Source organism: Zootermopsis nevadensis, unplaced genomic scaffold, assembly GCF_977971745.1.
Source record: "Zootermopsis nevadensis isolate Lab colony 2312 unplaced genomic scaffold, Znev_1.0 Znev_ptg000022l, whole genome shotgun sequence".
Lineage (NCBI taxonomy): Eukaryota > Metazoa > Arthropoda > Insecta > Blattodea > Termopsidae > Zootermopsis > Zootermopsis nevadensis.
In genome coordinates, this window is record NW_028259154.1 from 24,517,764 (window position 1) to 24,543,563 (window position 25,800).

Sequence of the window (25,800 nt, forward strand, 5' to 3'; positions counted from 1 at the left end):
TATATACACAAAACAGAGAAGGCAGTTGAGCTGACCTAGTTTTGTTACTGCACATAAACTTATCTCTTGTAACATATACCCAATCAATAAACAAAAGCTACATTCCCAATAACTTCAAATCACAACTACAAATAAGATAAGTTCTAAGTTTTACATGTTTACTTGAAAATAGACTAATATTACACTTTGCAGTATATTAAAAAACAAAAATGTGCTTCAAATATATACGAAAAATCCTTTACCCAACCAATCATGATTTGGTACTCAAAGATACCAACTGCACAGTGTAATCTATTTTCATCCACTCTATTACAGACTAAAGCATTCCTATCTAATGAAAGTCACAAATACGTTCTTGATAATGAAAAATCTATATAATTAAACAAATGAGGCGCCAGATACAATTTTTGCAGCTATTTTATATACCACTGAATTTTTTTTTTAACCTTTCCACTCAATTATTAATCCATACCACCTGCATTACATAACTACCTACAATATTATAGATCACAATTGAGTCTTTATGAAAACATTTCCAAGTATATTGAGTTATGAAGTACCAAAATTTACATCTTTATCCGTCACTTCGTCTACATATAAGAGAAAGGGTTCTGCTTATTAAAAAGAAATACTGCAAATGAAAATGGGTGAAGTTTTATGTCAGTATTTAGTTCATATTAAATATCTAACAAATTTCAAACATCACACTGCAGATTTTGAAAGTCTGATTATAGGTAAATTACTGTATTTCCTTGATTTTAAGACGTCATTAATTGTAACATGCAACCTTGATTTAGTAATAGGTTTTCAAGGGGGAAAACAGATTATATTCGGAAAAAGTGTCTTAAACTCAAGAAAATACAGTATCCAGAACAAACACATTATGCCCAATGCCTACATGAATCTGGAGATTCTAACAAATAATATGAATATAAGTATTATGTATAAAATGCAAGCAGTGAAGGGAGGAGGGATGACTTCATTTGTAATTTTTGGTACTTTCATAGCTTCCCATCCTCCACTTACATAAATGCGCAAAATTACAAATACAATTCTATGAACACACATATACAAGCACCCAATGTATAATTTAGTACCTAACTCTGTATCAGTACATACTAACAATGCCCAAAACCTTAACTACTGCTTTGAATAGTAGTTCCTGCACTTAGGTCCAGTTCCAAAATATTTCATTCACAAATTTCACTTATTTTAACACATATCTCATTTTAAAAGGACTAGTTACTACAGTAAATTAACTTTCAAGTGTGGACAGTATGCCCATAAAATTTTGAAGAAAAGTTAAATAACTGTCAGGACAGAATACAAGAAGATAAATTACTTCAGAAAATAAAACTGACAGAAGAAAGAAAAAGTTACAGAAACCCCACCATACCAATTTGCTGGGGGCAAAACACATTGAGAAGCATAACTGTGGTACAATAATTCCAAAACAAAATTATTTTCATACACAATAAAGTGTACTTCAAAGTACATTATGTGCATATCAGTAAATAGCAGCACACAAAATTCTGCTGTCATCTTGAGAAAACGAATCAATTCCTTACAATAACAAACATCTCAATCCAAGGTACAAACCTAAATACATAAGTATTACTTTCCAAACTATTGGTACCTTGGCATACTTAATCTGGACTTCCATAAAAAAAATTTCTTGAACTGAGTTCTGAAGAAAGTTATATGCACCTGGAGAAAGTTACAAACATTTCAGACAATTTCTTCTCCACGCCCTCTTAACTCCTTAAAGGTGACAAACTCTCAGTCCTCCTTTCACAGACAATTACTGAAGACTTCTTTTAAGAATCCACTGTTAATTAATGGGGTACATATTTTTATCTAAAAAAACACTTACTCAGCTTCAACAAAATTTGGTACCAAGAATTAACCCTAAACACTGCCCAAAAGTCTAAAATGATTCTTTGCTGATTTAAGAATGGCTTTTCAACTGCATCAAATGAATGATGAATAGAAAAGGATGCAGAAGCAATGGTCATGTTGAAGCTATGATCAAATCAGCAATACAAAAACCTATCTGATACTGCTTCTGTGGGAGGAAAGGAAAGGGAGAGAGATGAATAAACTGGATGCTGATCAGGCACCAATATATGTAGGCAGGATTTGAGGTTTTCACTGTGGTGAATCCAAAGATTGTTGCGCTGTAGTCTGGTAGTTGGTAAAGTTCTACCAGACTACACAGCGCAACAACCCAGAAGACAGCCATCTACCAATACATCTAGTTTTGTGGGGCATGAGCAATGAATGCCCTTGAGCTTTTCACTGAAATAGCGGCAGGAAGTGAGTGCTACAAATTTCACAGTAATTACATATTAAACTTACAATGCATGATGACTTTCTGTAAGAACAAAAAGTGTAATTACTTGAATACATATGGTATTTACCCACAACATAATTTGGAATTGTTACAAATTTTCATTTAATTTCAAAATCAATTTTCAAGAATAGATGGAGTTTGTTATAATAATATTTTACTGTATTAGATTCAAGATTCACACATGAAGAAACACTGATCTGCTTTATATGCAATTCTGAGAAGTTTAATTCTTCATTCACATGAACTGAATGTAATGTCCCACTTTTAACTAGAAATTAAACAAGATGGTGGTGCTTGTATTCCAATACAAGTTTCATACATTTGTTTTAGTTAATATTGCAACTAACCAACTGTCCCTTCATATGCTACAAGTTATGTTATATTAAAATGTCTTCTTCTTACTCTTTAAAAGTAAAACTTAAAATAAAAATTAATCAAACAATAATCTTGTAATTATCAAAATGGAAGACGAAACATACTTTTCACATAAAAACCATTAACACACAATAATGTATCTACATTTGTTGCCTGAATTAAAAACCCATGATCCTGAGCATGCAAAATTCCTATTACACGTTCATTTGATGTCAACTCTGCAAATAACTCTCTCCAGGCTTGTCTGTACTAATTATATAACAAATACATTTGTATTATGCCCTCATTCCAAAGTCTAACATTTAAGACCCAATTTATATCACTGAATGATTTGGTTTTGGCTTTATGAAACAAAAAATATATCCCTTTCATTCTCAGTTTGTATATTATATAATTCCAACTGAAACTGAATCTTTGGCAATGGCATACAAATGCAGCAGAAAACAATCAGAGACAGTTATCAGACGGGTAGGTTCATTGGTGACTACGTCAATGTTAAAAGCCATAACATCAAAATCTATGGAGAAATGAGACCTTCCATCTGACTTTTCTGGTATCTTCCTTTCGAGGCTGCATAACAATTCTGGCTTGTTCACTCATTTGCATTCCATGAAAGCCAATTTTCAATGCTCTCTTCATTATGAAGATCAACTTGTAAAAGTGGTCAGAAGAATTGTTCAGTCTTCATGAAAATTCATTCTTGAATTATTACAAGTATTTTAACAGGAGCTACAAAGGGATGCAAATGCATGCAAAGTGATTAAAAAGCATTTCAAAAGGTCATGGCACAGAATTATTCACCATACTCTCCATCTTGGCTGGCTCCACCCCAAACCAAGGGCATGCAGTAACCAGAATTTGACATTTGTGAATAACCAGGAAAATCTATTAATGGCATCAACTAATCACAATGCAGAAATGCATGCACATCTTCAATGTAAGTGCTTGTTATTGCTGATTCATTTCAACCAAAATTTAAATGATCTGAAATATTTTTTGTAACCCCTCCCTCAAATATAAAATTTCATGAAAATCCAGAGCCATTCTCAAACTGTAACACGTGAACAGACAGTGATTACAACAGGTGTTCTGCAGGGATAAAAATGAGCCTAAAATGGGCTATGACTATCTATCAACCAGGCCATAGACATAAAAAATTATCAGGTAACCCACATTAAAATATTCACTGATGACTGCAATAAAATACAATTTAACTGGATTAATTAAACACATTATTAATGTGACCATACAAGAGCCCATGCAGGCCACATCATGTTTTAACTCGCTTGTACCAGGCTGTCAGTTGTCTTTCCAACAGTTGAAGTACAAGGACATCTTTTCCATAAGCCCCAGTGTTCACTGTTAAAACACTACCTGGCATATCATTCTTACTTAACTTCTCACAATGAGTTTAGAGATTCATTTAGTGCCAAACAATTTTGGAAAACCTTTGGTGTTAAAGTGATGATAGTTTGGATGATACATACGCATTAATAAATATGGTGGTCATTTCCTACAGAGCATGTGTCAGGATCGGGTTTTGTGACTTTTCAATCAGTGTAGAAAAAGGGAGAACTTGGCATAAATAATTTTGTAAAATCCATGCCAGATAAAAGGTTTCATATCTCAATATTCCAAATACCATTTTAAACACTAGCAATGAAGCCAACTCTTCTTTCTTAATCTGCATTATAGCAGAAACTTAATTATCCCACCTTAGATAAGGTTCTTCTACTTAGGTATATCCAATGGTTTGAGCACCCACTGAATAGGTCTCTTCTATTTGTTCATTTAACTACAAACATTCACACACAGAGACCACATTTAGTGATAACAAAATTACTGTATTTGCTCCAACATACCAGAGAGAAACATAAAGAGTCCAGTGCTTTGTCCCTTACTTCCAGAGTTGTAGAGGTTGAAATTCTCACACTGATAAATCTTCATAAAGCTATGTTTTGAAAATCTTCTGCAGTGCTTTACTGACACTGTTCATGAACATGAATTTAAAACCATATTATTTATTTTTAGATCATGTATATTAAAACTGATAAACAGGGATACAAACTGCTTTGTTATTTCAACTTAATATTCATTGACTGCATATTAAGATTCAGTTCTGTTTAGCACTGACTCTAGTTAAGAAAAACCATACAATTCTGAAATGTATTATAGGACAAGAAGTGTACAATAAAATGTAAAAACCACATTCTGATCACACTCTACAAGAACACTATGAAACATGCTATACACACTGTTCATACAATTAAATATGTTATATTACTATACTTTAGTAAGGCACTGATGTAGAGATGAATGATGCCTAAATAAAGAGAATGTGCCTGAAATTCAAATCTAACTTGTTAATGGATGAATCACTACAAATTTTCTTGGGTCCAGAATTTCCCATATCACTTACAAAACAGAAACAACTTGGTATTATTTATTGTACTTTCTCAAGCCTCCTCCTTTTACATTATTTAAATAAAATTCATAAATAAGTTTTCAGTTAGACAAAGACTGTAGAAACAAAAGCACACGGGGCAGTGTTAAATAATATTTAGCAGTAGCATATCCTTAATGCAACACATCATAGTAACAGTTCACAACTTTCAGTTGATGTTTTCAAAACTTACCAGAATGAACAATTTAATATTTGCTTTTGGTATTCTAATGCACACACTTCTGTACAGTTACACAATAAAAAAAGTCTAGCTACATATTAGTGCTTGGTTAAATTTGATATAACAGTGCTACTGTGCAATATGGAAGGGCACTTATTGTTTACATGGATGAAAATCTGTTTCACTTCCATTTCCCAGTATGTCAGTAATCAGGCATTAAGACAATTTTTTATACTGAACTTACATACAATTAAGATTTAAAATAAAAAATAAGGAAAACACTTAGCAGGCTGAAAGAAGAAAGATCAGAATGACATAACAAATCTGCACATACATAAGAAAATGTGTTTCAGGTTGAACAGTCATATAACATCAATGCATATTCACTCTTCATACTTGAATGTTGTTCTAAAAAGGAATTTACTTCATTCCCACTATAACATTAGTTTTAGAAGGAACCAAATTGAGTTTGGAATGCATAATTTTCAGAGAAAATAATACAATCACGTTTAAAGACGGATGGTGGCAGCAGAAAAGGGGGGAGGGGGGAGATCTAAAGACGTTACATGCTAAGATTATCAATGCAACTTCATATGTATTACTACAGGGCAAGTACATGTGTTATCTGGAAAATAAGATGCTGAATTAAAAGAGTTTATTGGAGGAAGTTCATGCAAAGAATCTATCCTGACATGCTAATTACTCTACAATCTTTCCTAAACTGGTAAAATTTAATATTTTCTTCACAACTACAAGTAAAAACACCAATTAACCATCAAAGTGATCAAAATCTGGTCTTTGTTAACATGCCAAAGATTACCCATTCTTTTTTTAACAGGAAAAAAACTACTACCCATTCTTACCTATTTCAAGGTCAGGCTACCCAAATTCCTGATACATTCTACAGAACAGAAAATATTTTAGTAATAAAAATGATTTGGATAAGTGAAAATAAACATTCGGATTGGAGAAACGCATTAAGCATAAAAATGCGCTTATCAGTATTACAATATACTTTCATAGAACTGCAATTATATCTACCACAAACATTGGAGATTACAGATTTAATTAGTGAAGTTACACAGCATGCTTAGAACTGGCACTAAACCTTGTTAATCATTGATGGTATTTTTGAATCTGCTGAAACAACACAGAACTTTAGAAAATGTATTAATCTTGAAACACATTAAATGTAAGATAGAAGCATTAATTGAAAAATGAAATTACAATGCATTTCAGTAGAATTTCACTCTCCAAATACTGAAAATAAGACTCATCACTGTACTTCATAAATCTCATCTAGTAGCAGTTTTGAAGAGTCAAATGTGGTTTCTGGGACAAAAACAATGCTATAAAGTGGAAACAGTGCTTCAGAAAAATAATTTTTAACTATTTAAAAATACATTAGGGTACAGTTCAAATTCCTATTCTAGTCCTTGCTTATATTTAGGAAATGTTTCCTTCAAATCCCTACAATAAATACAGTAAAATTTCTTAATTTGAAATCTGCAAGACTTGACAAATAACCTTAAAATGACCTGTAATCAATTCTATTCCAAATAATCAGTTTTGTATGTCAAGAAAAACAAATTTAGTGAGAAGTGCAACATGTAAGTATGAAGTCAAGCTCTGATCATTCTTTTTCCCCATTATCATAAGAGCGATTCACTTCAGACAAAATCCAAAATACTGTATCATACTACACGAATCAAGAGAGTTAGCTATTAGCACTCAATTCCCCAGCCCTCTGTATTGACAACACAGACTTATAATAGGACCCTTTAGTTTTAAAAATGATGTTTACTTACTATTAAGTACAAAAGTATGAAGATGTTGCATGAATACACAACAGCAGATTGATACAGACATGACTAGATTGCTGAAGACAAATGAATTTAATTTGTTTCATTAGTTATGAAAACATGAAGAAACTGTAATATTATGACATTAACTGCTGGCAGTGAACATGAGATCTGTTTCTGGAAAACGTTCATAATAATAAAGAAAACATAAAAAACTTTAATATTCTTGCTCCATCTAGATAAGCCTATTGAACTGACATGCTTTAACGAAAGTTAATGTTTCTTCATTAGCTGTCCAACATTTGTAACACAAAACAATGCAACTTTTACTTCTTCAGTCTATCACTTTCCTATATGAATGTCTGAATGTTTACAGAGAAATTAAACATCTACTACCAATACCAAAATCACTTCCATTTTTCTAAATAATGATATCACATCACAAAAGCAAGTTCGTATCAGATATGCCAATCTTCTACTTAGTTATCTATGCTTACAAATTCTGATTGCCATCGAAGGTAGAAATCATTCCACAAATCATCATATGTTACCTGAAAGGTTTACTAATTTTCACAGCAATCACCTCATTATTGTACGAACCAATACATGAAGAAATATCATGAATTAGATCTATTTATAACATAACAGCTGTGCAACTGCAACTAACAGTAAGCACTTTGAATTGTGCCTTGAATTCAGAAAATTCAATACATGTAAATAATGGCATATTGTTTTTAATTTCATTTATACTTTGATGCTGTAGTTTATGTACAAGTATCTCCCACCATTATGTCAATTCTGAAATTTAAACTAATAGCTATTTTGAAAATGTTTACCCTGACATGGGCCAAATTAGCATTCCATATTCTGAACTGATCATGACACAGTACGAAAACACAGACATTGCTCTTTCAAAGTTACAGATCCAATCTGAACACAAATGGCAACAGTAAAGTTATAAAATTAACAAAGGTGAAAAGCATGTTCATATGTTAGAGAAATGAACAAGATTTTCATAATTAAATGAATCTTACACTGCGTCGAACACTTATGGCAATCCAAAATAGCCAGTGCACTGGTTCATATGTCATTTATTTTACCATACTAATGAACACATATCTGGCTAGCTTCCATTGCTCTTACTGGAATGATTACTGTGCATATGACTGATGTCAGGACTTTGTCCTGGTGTAGATTTCCTTCTATGTGACACAGCTGCTACTTCTGACACACGTGAAGACATCAAGTCTTGTGAATTATGTGAAGCTACAACTTGATTCTTACTACCAATCTGATCAGAGGTTGAAGTAAGCTGATGGAAAGATTTCCTTCTTAGAGGTGGTACTATTTCTGATTGATTCTGTATTGTACTGTTTTGTGGACCAAGGGATCTCCTCCTCTGTTGCATCAATAGAGATTCACTTCCATTAACATTTGCTTGAGAGACCAAACTCGATGCTGATTTCCTTCTCTGTTGCAACATCACTGCAGAATCTCCTGACCCAACCGAAGTTTGTCCTTTCAATGAATTATGCTGTATATTACCAAGAGGTAAAGATTGTTGAGCAGTAGCTTGGGTTGACTTGCGTTTGGGTTGAGAAGAGTCCACAGAATTTGACGAGGCTTGTCCCTTGTGAAGGCTGTTACAAGACAACTGGGTTGACTTTCTTCCCTGTCCATGCATAGATATAACTTGTCCTTTGGTAGTACCATGCTGCTGAATTCCTGCCATCTGCAGAGACTGTGTCATTGTCTTCCTTCTAATACTTGTATCACCAGATCCTGTTTTCTCCTGTTGGCTGTTCTGTCCACTGCAGCCTCCAGCTAGCCAATGTCGTCTCTGAGCTTGCCAAGAGTTCTGCAAGATTTCTTTTACCTCACCACTTTCTCCAATCAGGTCCTGTAAACGCTGTATTGTGGTGTACAAAGTAACAGGGCTAACCAAACCGAAGTCAAACAGACTACACATATGAAGCACAAAATTGCGATAAAGGTTCTTGAGCAATAGTTCTTGTCCTCTGGCTTCCAGGAACATAGTGCAAGCTAACGGTATCTGACAGTCTCCAACATATCTGCCAAAACAAAGGTACAAAGATTTGTAATACATAAACTGAGCATGTTGGGAGAAGAGTTCTGGTCACTGATTATGCCTGAAAATAAATCCACCAAAGTGTAATGTCCTTGCTTAACTCTATGGAGTACACTGATTCTTAAAAAGCTGAATAGTCATTCAGCTGGTCAAGAAATTTCCCACCTTTTATGGGGTCAAAAGGTTCATGACTTTATAATTCAACCTGCACAATAATTAAGATGAAGACATTAGGCAGCAACTTCAATTCTGTAGGTTGAACTGAAGACGTATTCAAAAATATTCTCCAAAAATACAAGAAATGTGTAAGGTCAGAAGATGCAGAATGTAATCTCTTTGTGGGAACAACAAACATAAATTAGTGTTTGAACACAAATTGCTTAGGGAAATATGTGGAAGTAAGAAGGATTAAAGTGAGCAACTCATGATATTATATAATAAAGAACCTGCATGATTTACACAGATCACCTAATAGTAACAGAATACTGAAAACTAGGTGGTTATGATGGACTTTGGTATTTGGCCAGGAATGCATAAGACAGCATTTCCCAAACTATGTTTGATGAAGTTCAGTGGCAGTAATTTCTAGCAACTGCCTCTCTAAAATATTGAAATAACATTTTGTAACAAACACTCGGTGGAATGGTCTACTTTGGATTGTATAAATGGAATACATATTGAGGAAAGTCAACTACATTTGAATTAAGCATTTTCTCTTCTAACAAAAGATCAATAGCATTCATGCATCTATATATCATTCTAGCTTTCATGTAATGTTATAATAACACAATAAAGAACATTTCAAAGACTGAAAGTAGGTTTATGGGGATTTGAAATACACATCTAATGGATACTGAATATTTTATTAAACGACAAACTCTTCACCATCAATAAATATTAAATATATTATTATAACTGTATTTTATCTTATTTTGTGGTATTAATTTTATAAGTTCGTTCTGTTTTGTTTTATTTAGTATTTTTAATTGAATAATTTACTTAGGTATATTTAGTTTATTACTGATTATTATTTTGTAATAAATTAACATTGATATTTATATATTTAGTTTATTGTTTGTTTGATTTTGTATTTGTAATGTTTTATTTTTATTATTATAGAAATTAATGTTATTATTATATTATATTTCATCCTTTTCTGTTGTTTAGTGCTTGACTGTTATTGGCCTTATCTGGCTGTTGTCAAGCACTTAAATAAATTAATTGAATTGAATTGAATTATTATTCAGTTCATTGTTTGTTTGCTTTTGTTTTGTAATGTTTGTATTGTTGTTTAGTGCTTGGCTGTTGTCAAGCACTTTAATAAATGAATTGAATTGAATTGAATAACATTAACATATTCCCATTATTAAGCCAGCAAATCAATAAGAGTAGTTCAAAAGGTAACAGAGTAATCAAACTCCCATGTAAATAACACTTCAAATGGAGAACTAGCAGGTGAATTGAGGAGATGAAGTTTTCTACATTATTCAAAGGCACATGGCTAGTGACTGAACAACTCGAAGAAAAGTCAGTAAAGAACTCTTCCTCACCCATGTTTCATAACGTGCAAATTCCACATCTTCATCAGTTCCTTCTCTCCTTCATTGACATCAGTGAAATCATCGATCATCATCATTGTCTTAGTCTGCAACCATTTAGGATCATGTTCTCCTTCTGAATCAACATCCATCTCTTTTGGGTAAATAGGCAAACATGTAGTTGTATGATGATACAGCCTATAATGTAATGAGAAAGATGATAATGCTTGAAACCAGAATGCATGTAAATGAACAAGAGAGCCAGTGTTCACAAAATATAAGATATAACAAGCACATAATAAGCTATTTAGTAAATGGAATGTACAGTAATCAAGAAAAGTAAACAGAGCTACAAAAAAAATACAACCAATTTTTATGAGCAGAAAGCCTGAGGTACTTTTATTGTTAATAAAACTTTAATTTCGTGTTATGGCAACATTGTGATCTAAATATGATTGAAATAGTGAAAAATGATCATCCAGTGGTTGTTTATAAAAATAGAAGAAATGAGTGTAAATAGAAACTGTGAGACTAATACTGACCAACTAAAGATTTGACCACAAAGTCTGGTCTAAATGGTATCAACATATCTCAGATGGCCAGCAAAATATGACAAGAAATTTGCTCAGACCTTCAACCAAAATTACTGGACACTTTCAACAAAGTAATTTTTGTAGAGAAAATAAATACTGTCGAAAGGTAATTATAGGCACCACCTGCTTTGACATTCAGTAATCCTGCATTTTGCCCATGGAGTGGGTTTTCATATGATTCTGAGAATAGACAGTGATTATTTTCTGAACAGGATCAACCAGACGGTCTTTACAATGTTGGCAGGTTGTTTTCTTTACAGTATGGACTAAAATCTTAATTATTTCGACAAGTTTCAGAACCAAAGGCTTGATACCTGTTATGTCCTGTAATATATGGTCGCTGTCCATCAAATTCATTTTCATCAAGTTCAAGAAATTCTGAAAGACTTGGCTTGGGCCGTTTAGGACGGCAAACAAGGATGTTGGATACAGATGTTCGTCTAACAGGGCCATTGCGAGAGAAAGCAAATCCTGGAGGTTGTGAAATGAGGTCATGAGGGCTTCCAGTATATGAACCATCATAACATTCATTGATAGCCACATCAATGCGAGCACCTTGTGGTATGGGCTGAAAAATAAATTAATGTACAGAATTAAATATACCATATCTGCAGTTTCAACTAAACATTTATTAATATTTCACATATCATCATTACTTTAACATTAATAAGCTCATTCTATGTGGAAAACAAGAAGACATTTGAAGCACAGACACAAAACACTAACAAAATACAGAATGTAATCTGACCAGTAAAATTTAATTTGGTGAGGTTGGCAACACAACTGCGAACTGCCAACAAACATGTTCTTGTTTTGTCTATATTATCTTTTACCAGTATCAGAAGAGCAGAATCTTTCCACTCAGATATGATGAACACTTTCCAAGTTTGCTGGGGTTCACAGTGGTTCTCATTTGAAGGAACGATGCTACACATTTACAAATACAAGTCAGAAACACATGGAATTCCAGTATCACAACATCCAGTAACTTTCGGACTTTCCTGCTGAAGGCATACCATGCGGTTTTCCAGCTTTTAACACATCCATCACATAATTTCCCCAAAGATTTAGACAAATGTGTCGAATACATATGGATTCCTATTGCTAGAACACAAACAGTATTTTCAAACGTGTGAATAAAAAATGTGAGTAAACTGTCCGTGATCCTAAGTGCCACGGCATGCAGTAAAGGTAAAGCTCCATCCTTGACTTTAAAGGCTACTGCATAGCAGATGCTATCTTTCCTCCTTCACCCCACTTCCTCACCCCGCAAGTCTCAAGATTACAGTAACGAACAGTAGTCAGTTTTACACTCCATCACACAGCTATAAGGTATATGCCCACAGCAACCATTGCAGAGGAGACAGGGTAGCCCTCAGACGCAACACAGATGTGATGGTTTATAAAAATATATTATCCCCGCCCCTGCTGGGAATTCAACATCAGTCATTAAGCTTGCAACTAGTCATTTTACTGACCTGACTCACTCAGCACAAAGATAATTTTTCTTAGGTTTCTCCTCCTAAGTATACCCCTCAGAATATCAATGAAGTCTTTAGCCTCATCTAAGAAAAGGATTCCTTCTTTTTTTAAACAGTTACTTCTACATCTATACAAATAACAATGTTACCAACACATTATCCTTGTTCTTGATTCCCACACAATCAGTGTGTGTGAAGTTGTGGTACAATTTTTTTGCTTGGGTATGTTCTAATAATTAATGCTAACCATACATAAAAAATAAAAAGCAAAAAGGAAAGAAAGAAAGAGAAACTGTTGAAGTTTACCTGTTTTTAAGTGAAATTCAATGTGAAACCCGTTTGCTGGTGTCATATCTCGTCAGTATTTTAATTCATGTCACAGCCATGTGAGAAAATCTGGAGTTTAATGACTCAAGAGTCACTTAATATTACTTGTTTAAGAAGTACCACAACCAAAGTTTGACAGAGTAAGATATGGGGAACAAGGTGACAAAGGTTTTGTATATCTTCTTCCAATTCACTGCCGTGGAAATGTTAATTTACATCAATATAAAGTTTCTGCATGGGGAAGTGGGTTCCTATTATGCTGAGATTACTGTACTGTATTTAATTTGTGGTAACAGAAAGTTTCAACATTTCCACACATTATTTACCAAAGTCTAATAGAACATTTCCTAGCGGCGGACTGGAAGAGGTTAAACATTGATCTCCAAATTTCACTAAGCTATGTTCACCTACAGGTCGATGTAAAACAAGTTCTGCCAAGAATGAAAATCAATGATACGGAGATTTTGAAGTAAAGAATCAACGACACGTGGGGGTAAGAATTTGAATGCCAAAAGGGCATAAGCAGAATAACAAATCATGTTTTCATTAAATTTAACAATTTTCATAGTTTCTCTTCCAATCTGTGTTTCAGTCATGTTTCTAGCATTAACTGTTGTCACTAAACACGAAAGACTGTACTTTACTTTACAGACACACTGTACTTGTGCATGATTCTGTACAATGAAAGGGATAAGGCTGAGAAATCTGATTTTGGTTGTACTGCGTAACAATATTTTCTTGTGAGTAACTGGAAGCAAATTACAAATGTAATCAGTTTTAACCTGCAGGATAGTTCTTTGGATAAATAATTAGAGGCGGTAAAATTCATCTTACCACATATGTGAAAGTGAACCTGGAGTGACACAGCTTGAGATGCTTCAGAAGAGCATATAAGGAAACACAATCCAGTGAACACCAGGGGCAGTGTAGATCCTCGCAGGCTTCCGTCTGCTGTCGGCTATTGTTATTATAGAGGAACTGATAAACTATTTGCAGCCTCTGTGGCTCCTCCACCTGGCACACCCTTCCACTGCTCCCAGTGGCAGTTATGGTGGTGCCATTTGTAATGCTGCCACTGCTGCTGTTACCATTACTAATGTTGCTGTTGCTGCTGTTGTTGTTGTTGTTGTTATTGCATCGCTCTGTAACATGAAAAGGGTAATTACTAACTGAAATGAAATTTCTACAGTGACAAATTTTAAGTTTTTAGAAATATTTTAAACTTATTTCTGAGCACCATATATTGGTACATATTATGGGGCATACACTTTCAGAACTTTCAAAATGGAATAATTTCCATTCACAACTAAGTAGGATTTGACGTCCTTGTGGTTCTCGTAAAAATGGCGGTCTTTTGGGTTGAAGCACAATGCAATCTGGTAGAAGTTTACCAATGTTTCAGAGGCCCTTGTGGCCTCCATCATCTCTTTTGAATAACTGTTCAACTATCATTTTATGTCATGTTTGCAACCTTGTGTAGTGACTATTAAAAGTGCTCTGTCCAGCTGTCTGTATGCATAAAACTTAAGAATGGCTGCAAGGATTTTCAATAAATGTTATGTTCGGGATGTTGAGCCATTTCAATTTTCCCTTAATTTTAATTACCACTTTTATATAGAGTATAAATACTTTCTTGAGCTTATTCCATTACATAGAGAAATATGTTAATCAATACCACAGCATATGGGCCCAAGTTTACCATCAGTATGCAAACAACCCATTGATGTAGTGTAAATAAGTAGCACTTCCTTTTTCCTTTAAATTATTAGGAATTCATTTAGATTTTGATGAAGCAAATAAAAAGAATTACATTTACAATTCCAGTAATACAATTAAGCCAAAGAAAAATCAATTACTCAAAACACTTTACTCTCATCTGAGAGAAAAGTAATTGACTCCAGACACATCTGATGTCACCATTAGGACAGGTCAAAGTTCAAATTCTGGAAAATGTGTCACAATTATCACGTTTCCAACTAAATTCATCCCTCACAGGTACTGAGAACTTCATTTCTAAACATCTGCACATTATGTCCTTCCCTCTAAGTAAGAGACAATGTTTCACACCCACACAAAACAAATAGCAACATTACTATTTTACAAATAAAAATTCATTATTTAATACTGTGTTGGAAAAAAGATGGGATAAGATTCTGAAGTAAGTAATAATAACAAAATTTGCTGAAGTTATCATTCTTATTCACTTCATCACAAACCCTATTTCTGTTCATTGTTTTGGTTCTCAAATAACCTGTTCACAAGCTTCACAGTTATGACAGAACATTCAAACAAGAAGATGGACTTTATTTCCTTAACACCACTATTAAGCTTACCTATGGAAAACTGGTGTCATGCAAGCCACATGAAGCTGTAATGTGAAAGTCATCACATTTAAATATATGTAATTTCATGACGTTATGATGAATGATATTTTGCAAGGGGCCAAACTAACACACCAGTTTTATTTAAGTGCACTACAGCAGACTGTCTCCTTTATGTATTGCAAACTGACACTGCAAAAGGCTAAAATGAGGGCATTTACAGAAGCTAGCTGGCAACAGACAACAAACACATAAAAATGTAAAGATAAATTAATACTATTTCTTTCTGAGGAAAACACCTTAACAATTCAGTCTTTGCTTTGACTCATTCGCATGCTGAAAATAATTCCTAAGATCGTCTCACATTAATATTCTCTCCTGACAAATCACTGTTTGTCAAAAGTAATTTCCTAAAACTGTCTCAGTACTATTCCGCCCTGACAAGCTACCTCAATACACAAGCCAGAAGGATAAGCATGACTCTTATTTTTCCCAAAGGCCAATCACATATCAACCATTGGATACAGGTTGATATTATATATTTGGGAGCATCTCCAGCATTTACAGATATCGAGAAAAAAAATATAACAGCATAAGCTGTGTTCAATACTGTAGTTTCCATGTTCCTCAAACCAATGCAAACTACTCCATACAATGACACCCACAAAAAAGACAAATAAACTTCACTACCTTATCACATTAACACAAAATAATAATTTTCTTTATACATTTGTAACAATTCCTCCATTTCCCTCATATATCTTCACAGCATGCTGCTTAAACACAGACAAATATGAACTGTACTGTAGTCGGCTTACCAGGTCTGTTCTCCTTATTACTGCTAGAATCCAGTGAATGGTCTTGAGGGCAGAGAGGTTTTGGCCGATCTACTAGTCCATTACTGGGTTCAGTTGTCCAACTAAGATGGAACTTTAGGGTTGGACCTTTACTGAACACTTCAAATGGACCACATTCCTATACAGAAGAATTACTGCATCTGGACTTCTGAATTTATACTTATAATCTTATGTACAAACACATTCGAGATATAAACAGAATTATGACTTTCATTAAGAAAGATAACTGAAGCAAATACTGCTGTTCAAAAAAGTGTTACATATTCCAATATCACACACCCACTAGTAAGATGAATACTCTTTTCCAGAAGGCAGAAAGTTAAAAGTAAAATATTTCTGTCTTCACTGCCATTTTACTTCATTACTAGTTTACTTTAATTTGTCAAGGAAATGCAATACCCTTATGAAATCACCACAATGTTTGGTGTATGCCCCCTTTCTTCACTTCCTAGCAATATCAAGATGTATGCACATTTAAGGTGAGAGCAACACTAAGGTCCCTTCATTTAGGGTCCTTAAATCTTGTACATTTGTGGTTCAACAATATTATCAGTAGAGAAGACTACAAAGCATCAGATGATTAATAATGATCTGGAAAGGATATGGAAGGAAACTCTGATATAATAGCCAGTCTGAGTGAAAACTGAGTGCTAACCACTTGCCAATACTGGCTAATAAAGGTTCATGACATTGTCATTAGTTCTGATTACATAGCATCAAATTACAGGATGAGTAATAAATTGAAAAGAATATGGAATGAATGGGTCATGACCTAATTTAATATACTACCCCTTATATGCCTACAGGGGCTGGGGAAAACCACAAAACCCCTCAGAACAGCCATTCCCTGGGCCAAGATCTTAACTCAGGGCCTTCTGAATACGAAACAGGAAAGCTAATCACAATGTCTCACTATCATATAGTGTAGGAACTCTGTACTACATGAGCCGGGATAGCTCAGTCAGTATAGTGACTAGCTACGGGCTGGACGACCGGGGTTCGATCCCCGACGGGGGCAAAGGATTTTTCCTCTAGCCTCTGCGTCCAGACCGGCTCTGGGGCCCACCCAGCCTCCTCTACAATGGGTACCGGGGTCCTTTCCCGGGGGTAAAGCCGGCCGGGGCGTGATGCTGACCACTCACCCCCATCTAGTGCCGAGGTCAAGGAAGAGAGGAGCTATACCTCCACTCCCCCCAAGCGCCTACATGGCGTATAGTGGGACAAACTTTACTTTACTTTACTTTACTCTGTACTACAGTGATGCCACCTTGCTGCCAACCTGAAGACTCTTTTATGACGCATTATTATCAATTTTTTCAAGATATTTTCACTTTATTTATGATTTCTGCAATTATCCGTCATACGCCTCAAATAACCAACTGCTGAGAAAGTAGCCTAATTTCTAAATAAAGTATGACACACCAAAGTCCAAATTCTCTTATTAAGACGCATGCTGGGATCTTTAATGTAAAATTTGCAAGAGGAAAAAGCTGATGTTAAGATAAATGTGGCAATAATAATAGAAAGGGATCTAATTTTGGATGTGCATTCATAAAAGAATGAAAACCGCTTACTTCCTTTATTTCACCAATACTTTCCCAGGAGGAGAGTTTCTTGGGTGAACCCTTCACATTAGCCTGCACTTCCTGGAGTACCAATTCATAATCTCCGTCAGTCAGAAGGCAACGATTATGTTTATCATAGACAATCAATTCAGAGCCAAACAACTTTGTCTCCTCCACCGTTCCCTTCAGTGGACCTGATGACTTCCTCCTCTTCTGCGCTGGTTCTTAACATAAAATCACTTAATTAAAACCCAATGGTCCAATAATATCTGGTTGGCCACTAGTTTACAAACTGAATAATGTGGACTCTCAGGAAGGCAGGAAAGAATTTGTAGTATGTTTCTCATCTACTAATATTTATATATGCTGCAAAATGTTTAAAAATTCATAATACATTATAAAATCATAAATTTATTAAAATATTGAGAATTCTTGTTCTTCACTAGAGTAAATTAAATCTAAGACAATATATTATAAAACATATTCACAGAGACATTAAAATTCATGGCATGCTGTCCATCTACTTAAGTTTCCACATACAGTAATCAGTATATCTCAGGATACTTTATCATAAATAAAACTGCACATAAAAAATAAAGAATTCAATTTTTTATACTGACAAGCCACAAATTATCATGCTAATGATATGAACTTCATACATGGTAAATAGACAAGAAGCAATCTTTCCTTTCTTTTAACTGGATTTCTCCAGGCAATCTCAGCAGGAAAATGTGCATCAGATTAAAAAAAACTTAAAAAATTGTTTGCTGTAAATGAAGAAAAACCTGTAATACATATGGGGCATATAAGACAAAACTGTTAAGGCCAACAAAACAATAACCACTTCCTAAAAAGTAAGATGCAGGGAAATTATGTATTAAATGCAACAAAATACTATAGCACTTCACATCTTAAAGAATAATTTTATATTATCACACTCACCCATGTCTACATCTCCGTTTGGCATGAGTAAACCATTTGACATACACGACACTCGTAAAAGTAATACATATGATTTGACCAGATGGCCGTTAGACAGATTAAATGATTCTGTTGGTATTGATATTGTTGGAGCTTTCGGAGGAGGGTGGTCTTCGGACGGATTAATAGGCACCTCGCTTGTGCCCACCGTCATCTAAAAATGAAAAACATAAATTCTTTTTAAGCTTGTTGTGGGAAAAACTAGTTTGGACAACTAAAGCTATATAAAATTAATCCACCAAAACAAAAATATAACACATAAATACCAAAGTGTTGACACTCAAACAGGCATGATTAGACACTACACACCCACCAGTACAGCCCTCTAGGGACATAAATGGGGCCAACCAACAAAAATTGTATAACTCGCTAAAATCCAAAAATGCTAACAATATACACAGTATGTAAATGGAGCTCAAACTACTGCACTGTCTGACTACTAAAGAACTTCCCGTTCTTTATTAAGAGAAAATATTGGCATACTAACCTGCATTATAGGAGATGACACATCTTTCCTCTTCTTGTGACAAATTTTAAGCAGAAGAGTTTCTACTTTTACTGGTTCTTGATGGGTATCCACTTAAAAGATAAGATAAAAATAAAAACCTCAAACATTCTCTTAGTTTAAGCCCACAATATGAATTGCATTTGTAAAGTTATTACTGACATCATGGACAACTGAGAAGAAAGGAGAAAAAGGAAGTTACCTTTCTTATCATAGAATCCAAGGAAAGTGAGGGTCATGTACCCTTCAAGATTACCAGGTCGAATTTCTCTGTTCTTCATGTTAATTCTGTCCAATAAACAGTCAACTTTAAATCCCTTACGATGTTTATGGGAGCGAGACATACGTTGTTTCATGTAGCTGAGAGTCCTGTTCAAAAAAACAGGCTGGGAAAAGAAAGAGGTATATAATTACAATGAGTAAAATCACCAAAGATATAGACAATTTATTATTATAAAAACTGTCTACAATTACAAATAATTTATTTGATAAAGAAATCCTTGCATTTTATTTCATTCTCGTGATATATAATCCCTTCATAGTTATTCATACCATATAAAAAACTACAGTACTAACCGTTCTGTTTTGCCAGACTACCATATTGCATAAGAAAAAGAATTTTCTGAGTCCCTCTTACTGAACCATATGGTAGATACTCAATTCAGTACAAAGGTTAAGCCATTCAAAGACAGTCCACAATCATATGTACAGAGAAACATAAAAAATTAGTCAATTTTATTTAATTTTTGGCAAAATCATACAGTAGTAGCTACACATATCTTATTTTTCAATAACTTAAAATGGTGAATTTCAGATGCAATTAAATTCATGGTGGATCTTCAACTGTTCTAGACATGCTTATCAATTTTATCCGTCAATAGTGGCCCAGAATGCACTGAACCCACTACAGGACACTGGACCCTATTATAACAAGATATTACCCCTAAAAAATATCAGCAGTTAGGTTTTTAGGCATTACTTGACACAATAATGAGAGAAATAATGTATTACACGCTAATCATATTTACCTTACGGCTTTCAAGTCCTGAAGCTCTCATTAAGATTTTAATGAAAGGCTGTAGACACTTCTGAACTTATGAGACAAAGACTGTATTTAAGTAAAAACTTATTGACTATTTCACTGCCATGTATTATTTCACCAAGTATGTTAATATAATGTTTACAAATAACATTCGGTGTAATTCTCCAGTGAAGATTATGTACAACCCTAATTTAGATCCATATGTAAAAGAGCAGTGCAAAGAATTTAATTTGTATGTATCAAAATCATTTCAGATTTACTCATCAAAATTAATTATCAATATGTAAAGATTTTATTAATAGTTTCATATATATTTCTAAAATGGCACAAAACAATGATCCTGTTGCACTCACATTTCGTGTTACTTGAATAGGATATGCACATGCACTCATATATCAACGTTCCAAATCAACAGCCACTGCTTCAGTGTTAAAATATATTTATGAAGAGTACTTATATTGTGAGAAATTAGATGAATACCCATTTGTGATGTTATACAGAATCAGATTGTGCGGAACACTGTAACTTCAAACCCTGAAATACGAAAACAAGGAAACTTACCGACAGCATGTTCCTGGTCCGCAGAAATCTGTAGATCTGTGTTGGTTCTATACAGAAATAAAACACAACAAATAACATAATAAGAAGATTACTACAAACTTCTTCTACCTGACTTGAAGCAAAAAAATTAACTTATTCTTACACCGCTAATCTTTAACTACAAAAAAATTCAGTTTTAAGGGAAACATCCTGTTGTGTGTTGATTGTTATGCCGAAGTCCATCTACACAACAATTTTTTACTTTAGTCTTAATGTTTATTAAGAACCACTACATGTTTTGACATAAATTGGTCATCTTCAGGTGGTTCCAAGTGGTATTTTTATTAGGTACTTCAAACAAGATTTTATGCTAGCTAAGTCTACTACACCAAGTTTCATTAAAATCAGTTCAATGGTTGGGGCACTCTTACAATCTAAGAATTTAATGTGGACAGGCAAACATGACAGAACTAAAAGGTGATTTTCAACATAAGGAATAAGATTATGCACTTTATCTGCAAGTATGGAAGACATTTATTCCAGCCACAATCATTGTGGGTTTTTACAGTGAAGGTCTGTTAATGTTATATTTTATGCATAGAAGCTGCTATTAATTATATTCACACTCAGCAACGTTTGTAGAAGGGTAGGTGTCTTATGCAATGGCATATATCAGAAGTGACAAAACCCAGAAAGTGATATTAAAAAACTGATGTGTTCATGATATAAATTATTCAGCTCTTTGTACTATTACTTATATAAGTGGCAATGGGCTCGACAGATTGGAGTTCAACTCCTGGCAAGGACTTCTACCTTTGTCACCACTGCCAGACCTGACCTGGGGCCCACTAAACCTTTTATCCAATGGGTACAGGGGGTACTCACTCCAAAGACTAGATTGTGTGGTTTTACCTCCACGCCCCCTGTGGTGCATAGGCTCAAACAAGCCTTTATCTATAAGGTAATAATTTTATTTCAAGTTTAAGTTCCAAGTTGCGTATAATTCCGGATGTAGTTGGAATATTATATGCCCCACGGCCGCGCGCGTGTATGTGTATGCACGTAGATAGGTGTGTCTCCAGCAGTGAAAACAAACATTGTAGCATCGTTACTTCCTTATCGAATCCTTGTGGCAAACTCAAATCTCATATCCTCAATGCTAATTTTATTCTTCGAATACTGTAAAGTGTCGTCTTCCTGTTTCTGAAAAGTGCCACGTAATAGTCCCATGCGGAAATTACTGGCCAATGAACCAGTCGCTACGAGAATGTTAGTTGTGTCTGACCTTGAGTAGCTGCCAACGCATTAGCAATACTTCAACCCCTCAAAAGATGGCGATATACTAAATATCACGGATTGTTTCACTTGGTTTGCTATTATTACTGCAATTACACATATAAATTAATGATGGATATACAAGGCACGTGAGCATAGTTTATTACATCTGAATAAACTCGCATTAATAAAGCACTCTCAATACAAAATCATAAATTTAAGGCTGCTGTTTTGGAACATGCAGCCAATTTGATACACAAGACCATAAAGTAAGCACCAGGACGCGAATACATTCGATCCTTCTAAGGTAAAATGGGAGATGATGATTTGGAAAACCACATAATTATATGTGAAGCCTGAACTGTTATTGTTACGAACACTCAGGTTAATTCCATCTGATCCCATTAATGAGCATAGAAGTTCATTAGTACGAAATTAGTATCGAAAAGCTGAGTCATTCGGCTAAAATTACGAGGCTCATTCCAAAATTCACAAGAATGTGCCACATACCCCCAGGTTAAACTTCCTTCAAATTTTAATTCTAATCTTCAGGCTTCTGAGACAAACATTTTACACATTTATCTTCCTTGTGCATGCTACAAACCCTGCCCATCTGATCATGTAAATATAATCATCAGGGTGATGAGTAAGATGGAAGCAGAAATAACCTCCGAAATGTCAGTAAATTTCTACCAGACTACATGGTGCAACAACCCAGAAGAGAGCCATCTTCAGTACCAAATATATAAAAATAGATACATTTAATAACAATTATAAAAAGCATAATAACTATGTAATTTGTATTAGAAATAAGTATTGTACATGTGATATGACATGTTCCACATTCTTACCTTGGGCCTATGAAGGAACTATGGAACATAAAAAAATTCTATTCTAACAACAGAAATTAAATTGTGTACAGAGGGCTCAACATCACTAAGTGAAAACATGTTACCTGTTTAAATAAATATCTGTAAATCAATACAAACAGTAATTATTGTCAATTAATCAATATGGTAATGCCTGAACATAAATCATAAATTATGCAGCTCCTCATACTAAGTTTGGAAACAGTGGCTGTTAAATCTGAAATTTTAAAAATAATGAATATAGGTGTCCCAAAAAGATGTATACACATTATAATACAGAATATTAACCTTGTGTATATACATTTTTGGGACACCCTCCAGAGTTGAATTTATTTACATTCCAGATCCTTCACAGGTCTCAGCAAAGGGTGTAGAACATGTCACAGCACAAATAAAATACTTGTTTCTAATACAAATATAAACTAAAAAGTTATGACAGTGATTTACATACAGCAAAAGTAAATTACATAAGAAAGCATCACCATTATTGCTTACATGTATTTATAATACTTGAGAATTTTTTGTTGGGGTAAATTATTATTTGGAGCAGGAGTAGGATGGTGCTGGCTTAAACTTCTTTATATTGTGGTTCAGACTTCTGGGGTTTTTTGGGGGGGGAGGGGAGATTACTGAATATCTGAATCCCAGTGAAGTAAACTTTTTTTAATATTTACTGATGTTAGGGTTTGGCACATAAATGTTATATTTGTATCTGGTACCTGTATTTTGGAAACATGCAATAATTCTGTATAATAAATTCACATTCTTTTTAACTAAAAAACATTCTTAGCAGAAAATGAAAACCAAGAGACACTGGAAACAATGCAATGCACATCCAAGGTAATAATAACAAATGTCACAAAGATGAATTCCTTTCATCACAATTTGATTTGGTATATTGCTTGGCCTGACAACCATATACAACTACATCATATACCTAAGACTATATCAGGAAGGTGGATGAGTCAGTCATAGGACAGGTATTTGAGTTTTCACAGTATGCATTAGTCTGAATTGAAGAGGTTAAATGAGTGATGTGACTACACCCATCATTATGTCACTAATAATGTTAAGTTACTTTACTTTAGATCATGTTAGCATTTTTTAATAATCTAGTAATGTTTACAAATAGCGTCACAGTGTTCACATAGTGTTCAGTGAGCAATCAACACCTTTTTTATATACTATATCCAAACTTTAAAATGTTGAATTGTGTAATATCTGCAAGACCAAATTATCTTCACCATTTGATTTATAACGAGTTATCAACCAAGAATGGAGTATTGGACATGGTACCTACAATGGTTTACGATCAATGCAACAGGATCATTTTTTACTTTGATAAGGTATTGGGAGCATTAAATGCAACAGTGGATACTGGATTATTTAACCTGGACATGGGCACTTATATTGTTGGAATTATCTCCCCTAAAACCAAAGTTACAAAATCACAAGAAACTAAATATGTGCTTACATTATGACTCTTTTGCTAGTAATCTATGGCCATTTGTTTACTAAACTCAAATATCTCAATTTTTAATACATACAAATATGAAAGTATTCAACATTGAAAATTATCAACAGTAAATGGATAGGCCATAAAATTAGTAAATGCTACTTGTAACTAAAAGCATAACACGGCATTCTAACATAATTTATTTAAATTCGAATAACACATGGCATCACAATCACAATATGCTAGTTGAAGATGTCATAAATAAAATTACGAAAATTCAACCACACCAGTTTTGTGAAAAGATTATCATATCTATACATTTTGTTCAGCCTGCTAAGAAACCTTTCTGTACTCCATCGGATTAAAAAAAAGGTGCGTTCTGCGAAAAATGTAACTACAGCGCCATGCACATTATGAAAAACTCAATATATTTCGAACTTCCAACTATAAAATATCTTCAATTTATTTGCACGCAACTGAACAAACGGTAAAATCGTGCGTGAACCTTAGAACAACGATGTACGTTAAACCATTCACTGCATACCAATGAACATCAACCTTCTCATTTACAAACTATGCACAAAAACGAACTGCCCCTAGCTTACTTCTGCCATGAACTCCTGGACAAAGCTACTAGGTGCACTGAAAGAACGCTCAGAATGTGGTTATTACAAGTGGAATAAGGGTTCTACTTACTTTCAAATGCTTGCAGAAATAATTCATGATCCGCCTGTATCTGATCCATTCTTGTATTTTTAGATGTTTCAGGCTCCTTTTCACGTTTCTTTGGTGGCATTTTCCTTTCAAAAATTTCACTTCCCCCAAAAAAAAATTACCCAAACCCGCGAACCCCACAGACCACTTACCCACCGGTCACTCACCACAGGACAGGTTAGCCAACATAAAATTGAAAATACACATACCTATTCAACTCAGAGGGGCATGCTGATTGCATTGGCTGCTTTGATTCCTATAGCGCGAGCTAGTGGTAATGTTAGGTATCACATTTTTAAAGCGGGAAGAACAACATGAAAAAAAAAAGTTAACATAAAAATATGTTTGATCCGTTTTCCCAAAAAAATTCTGCAGTAGATATTTATTCATTAAATGAGAAAAAGACATCTCAAAAATGTACATGTTTAGTCAGGGCAATTAGGATGAACTCAATGATTACTTCGTTATGCAGCTTGTATCCCGAGAATCTTTC

At 34.2% G+C, this 25,800-nt stretch overlaps 1 protein-coding gene across 3 annotated transcripts; it reads right to left on the reverse strand.

Annotated features, from left to right (window-relative positions):
- Nucleotides 1–5,155: 5,155 nt before the first annotated feature.
- Nucleotides 5,156–25,488, reverse strand: Su(z)12 (Polycomb protein Su(z)12). Of its 3 annotated transcripts, none has more exons than XM_022060832.2 (11): nt 25,290–25,488; nt 21,015–21,061; nt 19,614–19,797; nt 19,394–19,485; nt 18,868–19,060; nt 17,935–18,149; nt 16,322–16,478; nt 14,017–14,324; nt 11,689–11,942; nt 10,794–10,979; nt 5,156–9,226 (listed from the first exon to the last, which is right to left on the reverse strand). In XM_022060832.2, the coding sequence occupies exons 1-11, from the start codon at nt 25,387–25,389 to the stop codon at nt 8,278–8,280; spliced, it is 2,685 nt and encodes an 894-aa protein (XP_021916524.2). In that variant the 5' UTR covers nt 25,390–25,488; the 3' UTR covers nt 5,156–8,277. The 3 variants fall into 3 exon arrangements, with proteins under 3 accessions (XP_021916524.2, XP_021916525.2, XP_087209393.1); XM_022060833.2 differs by lacking the exon at nt 25,290–25,488 and adding an exon at nt 21,879–22,934; XM_087353267.1 differs by lacking the exon at nt 21,015–21,061 and having other exon boundaries at nt 25,290–25,481.
- Nucleotides 25,489–25,800: the final 312 nt, after the last annotated feature.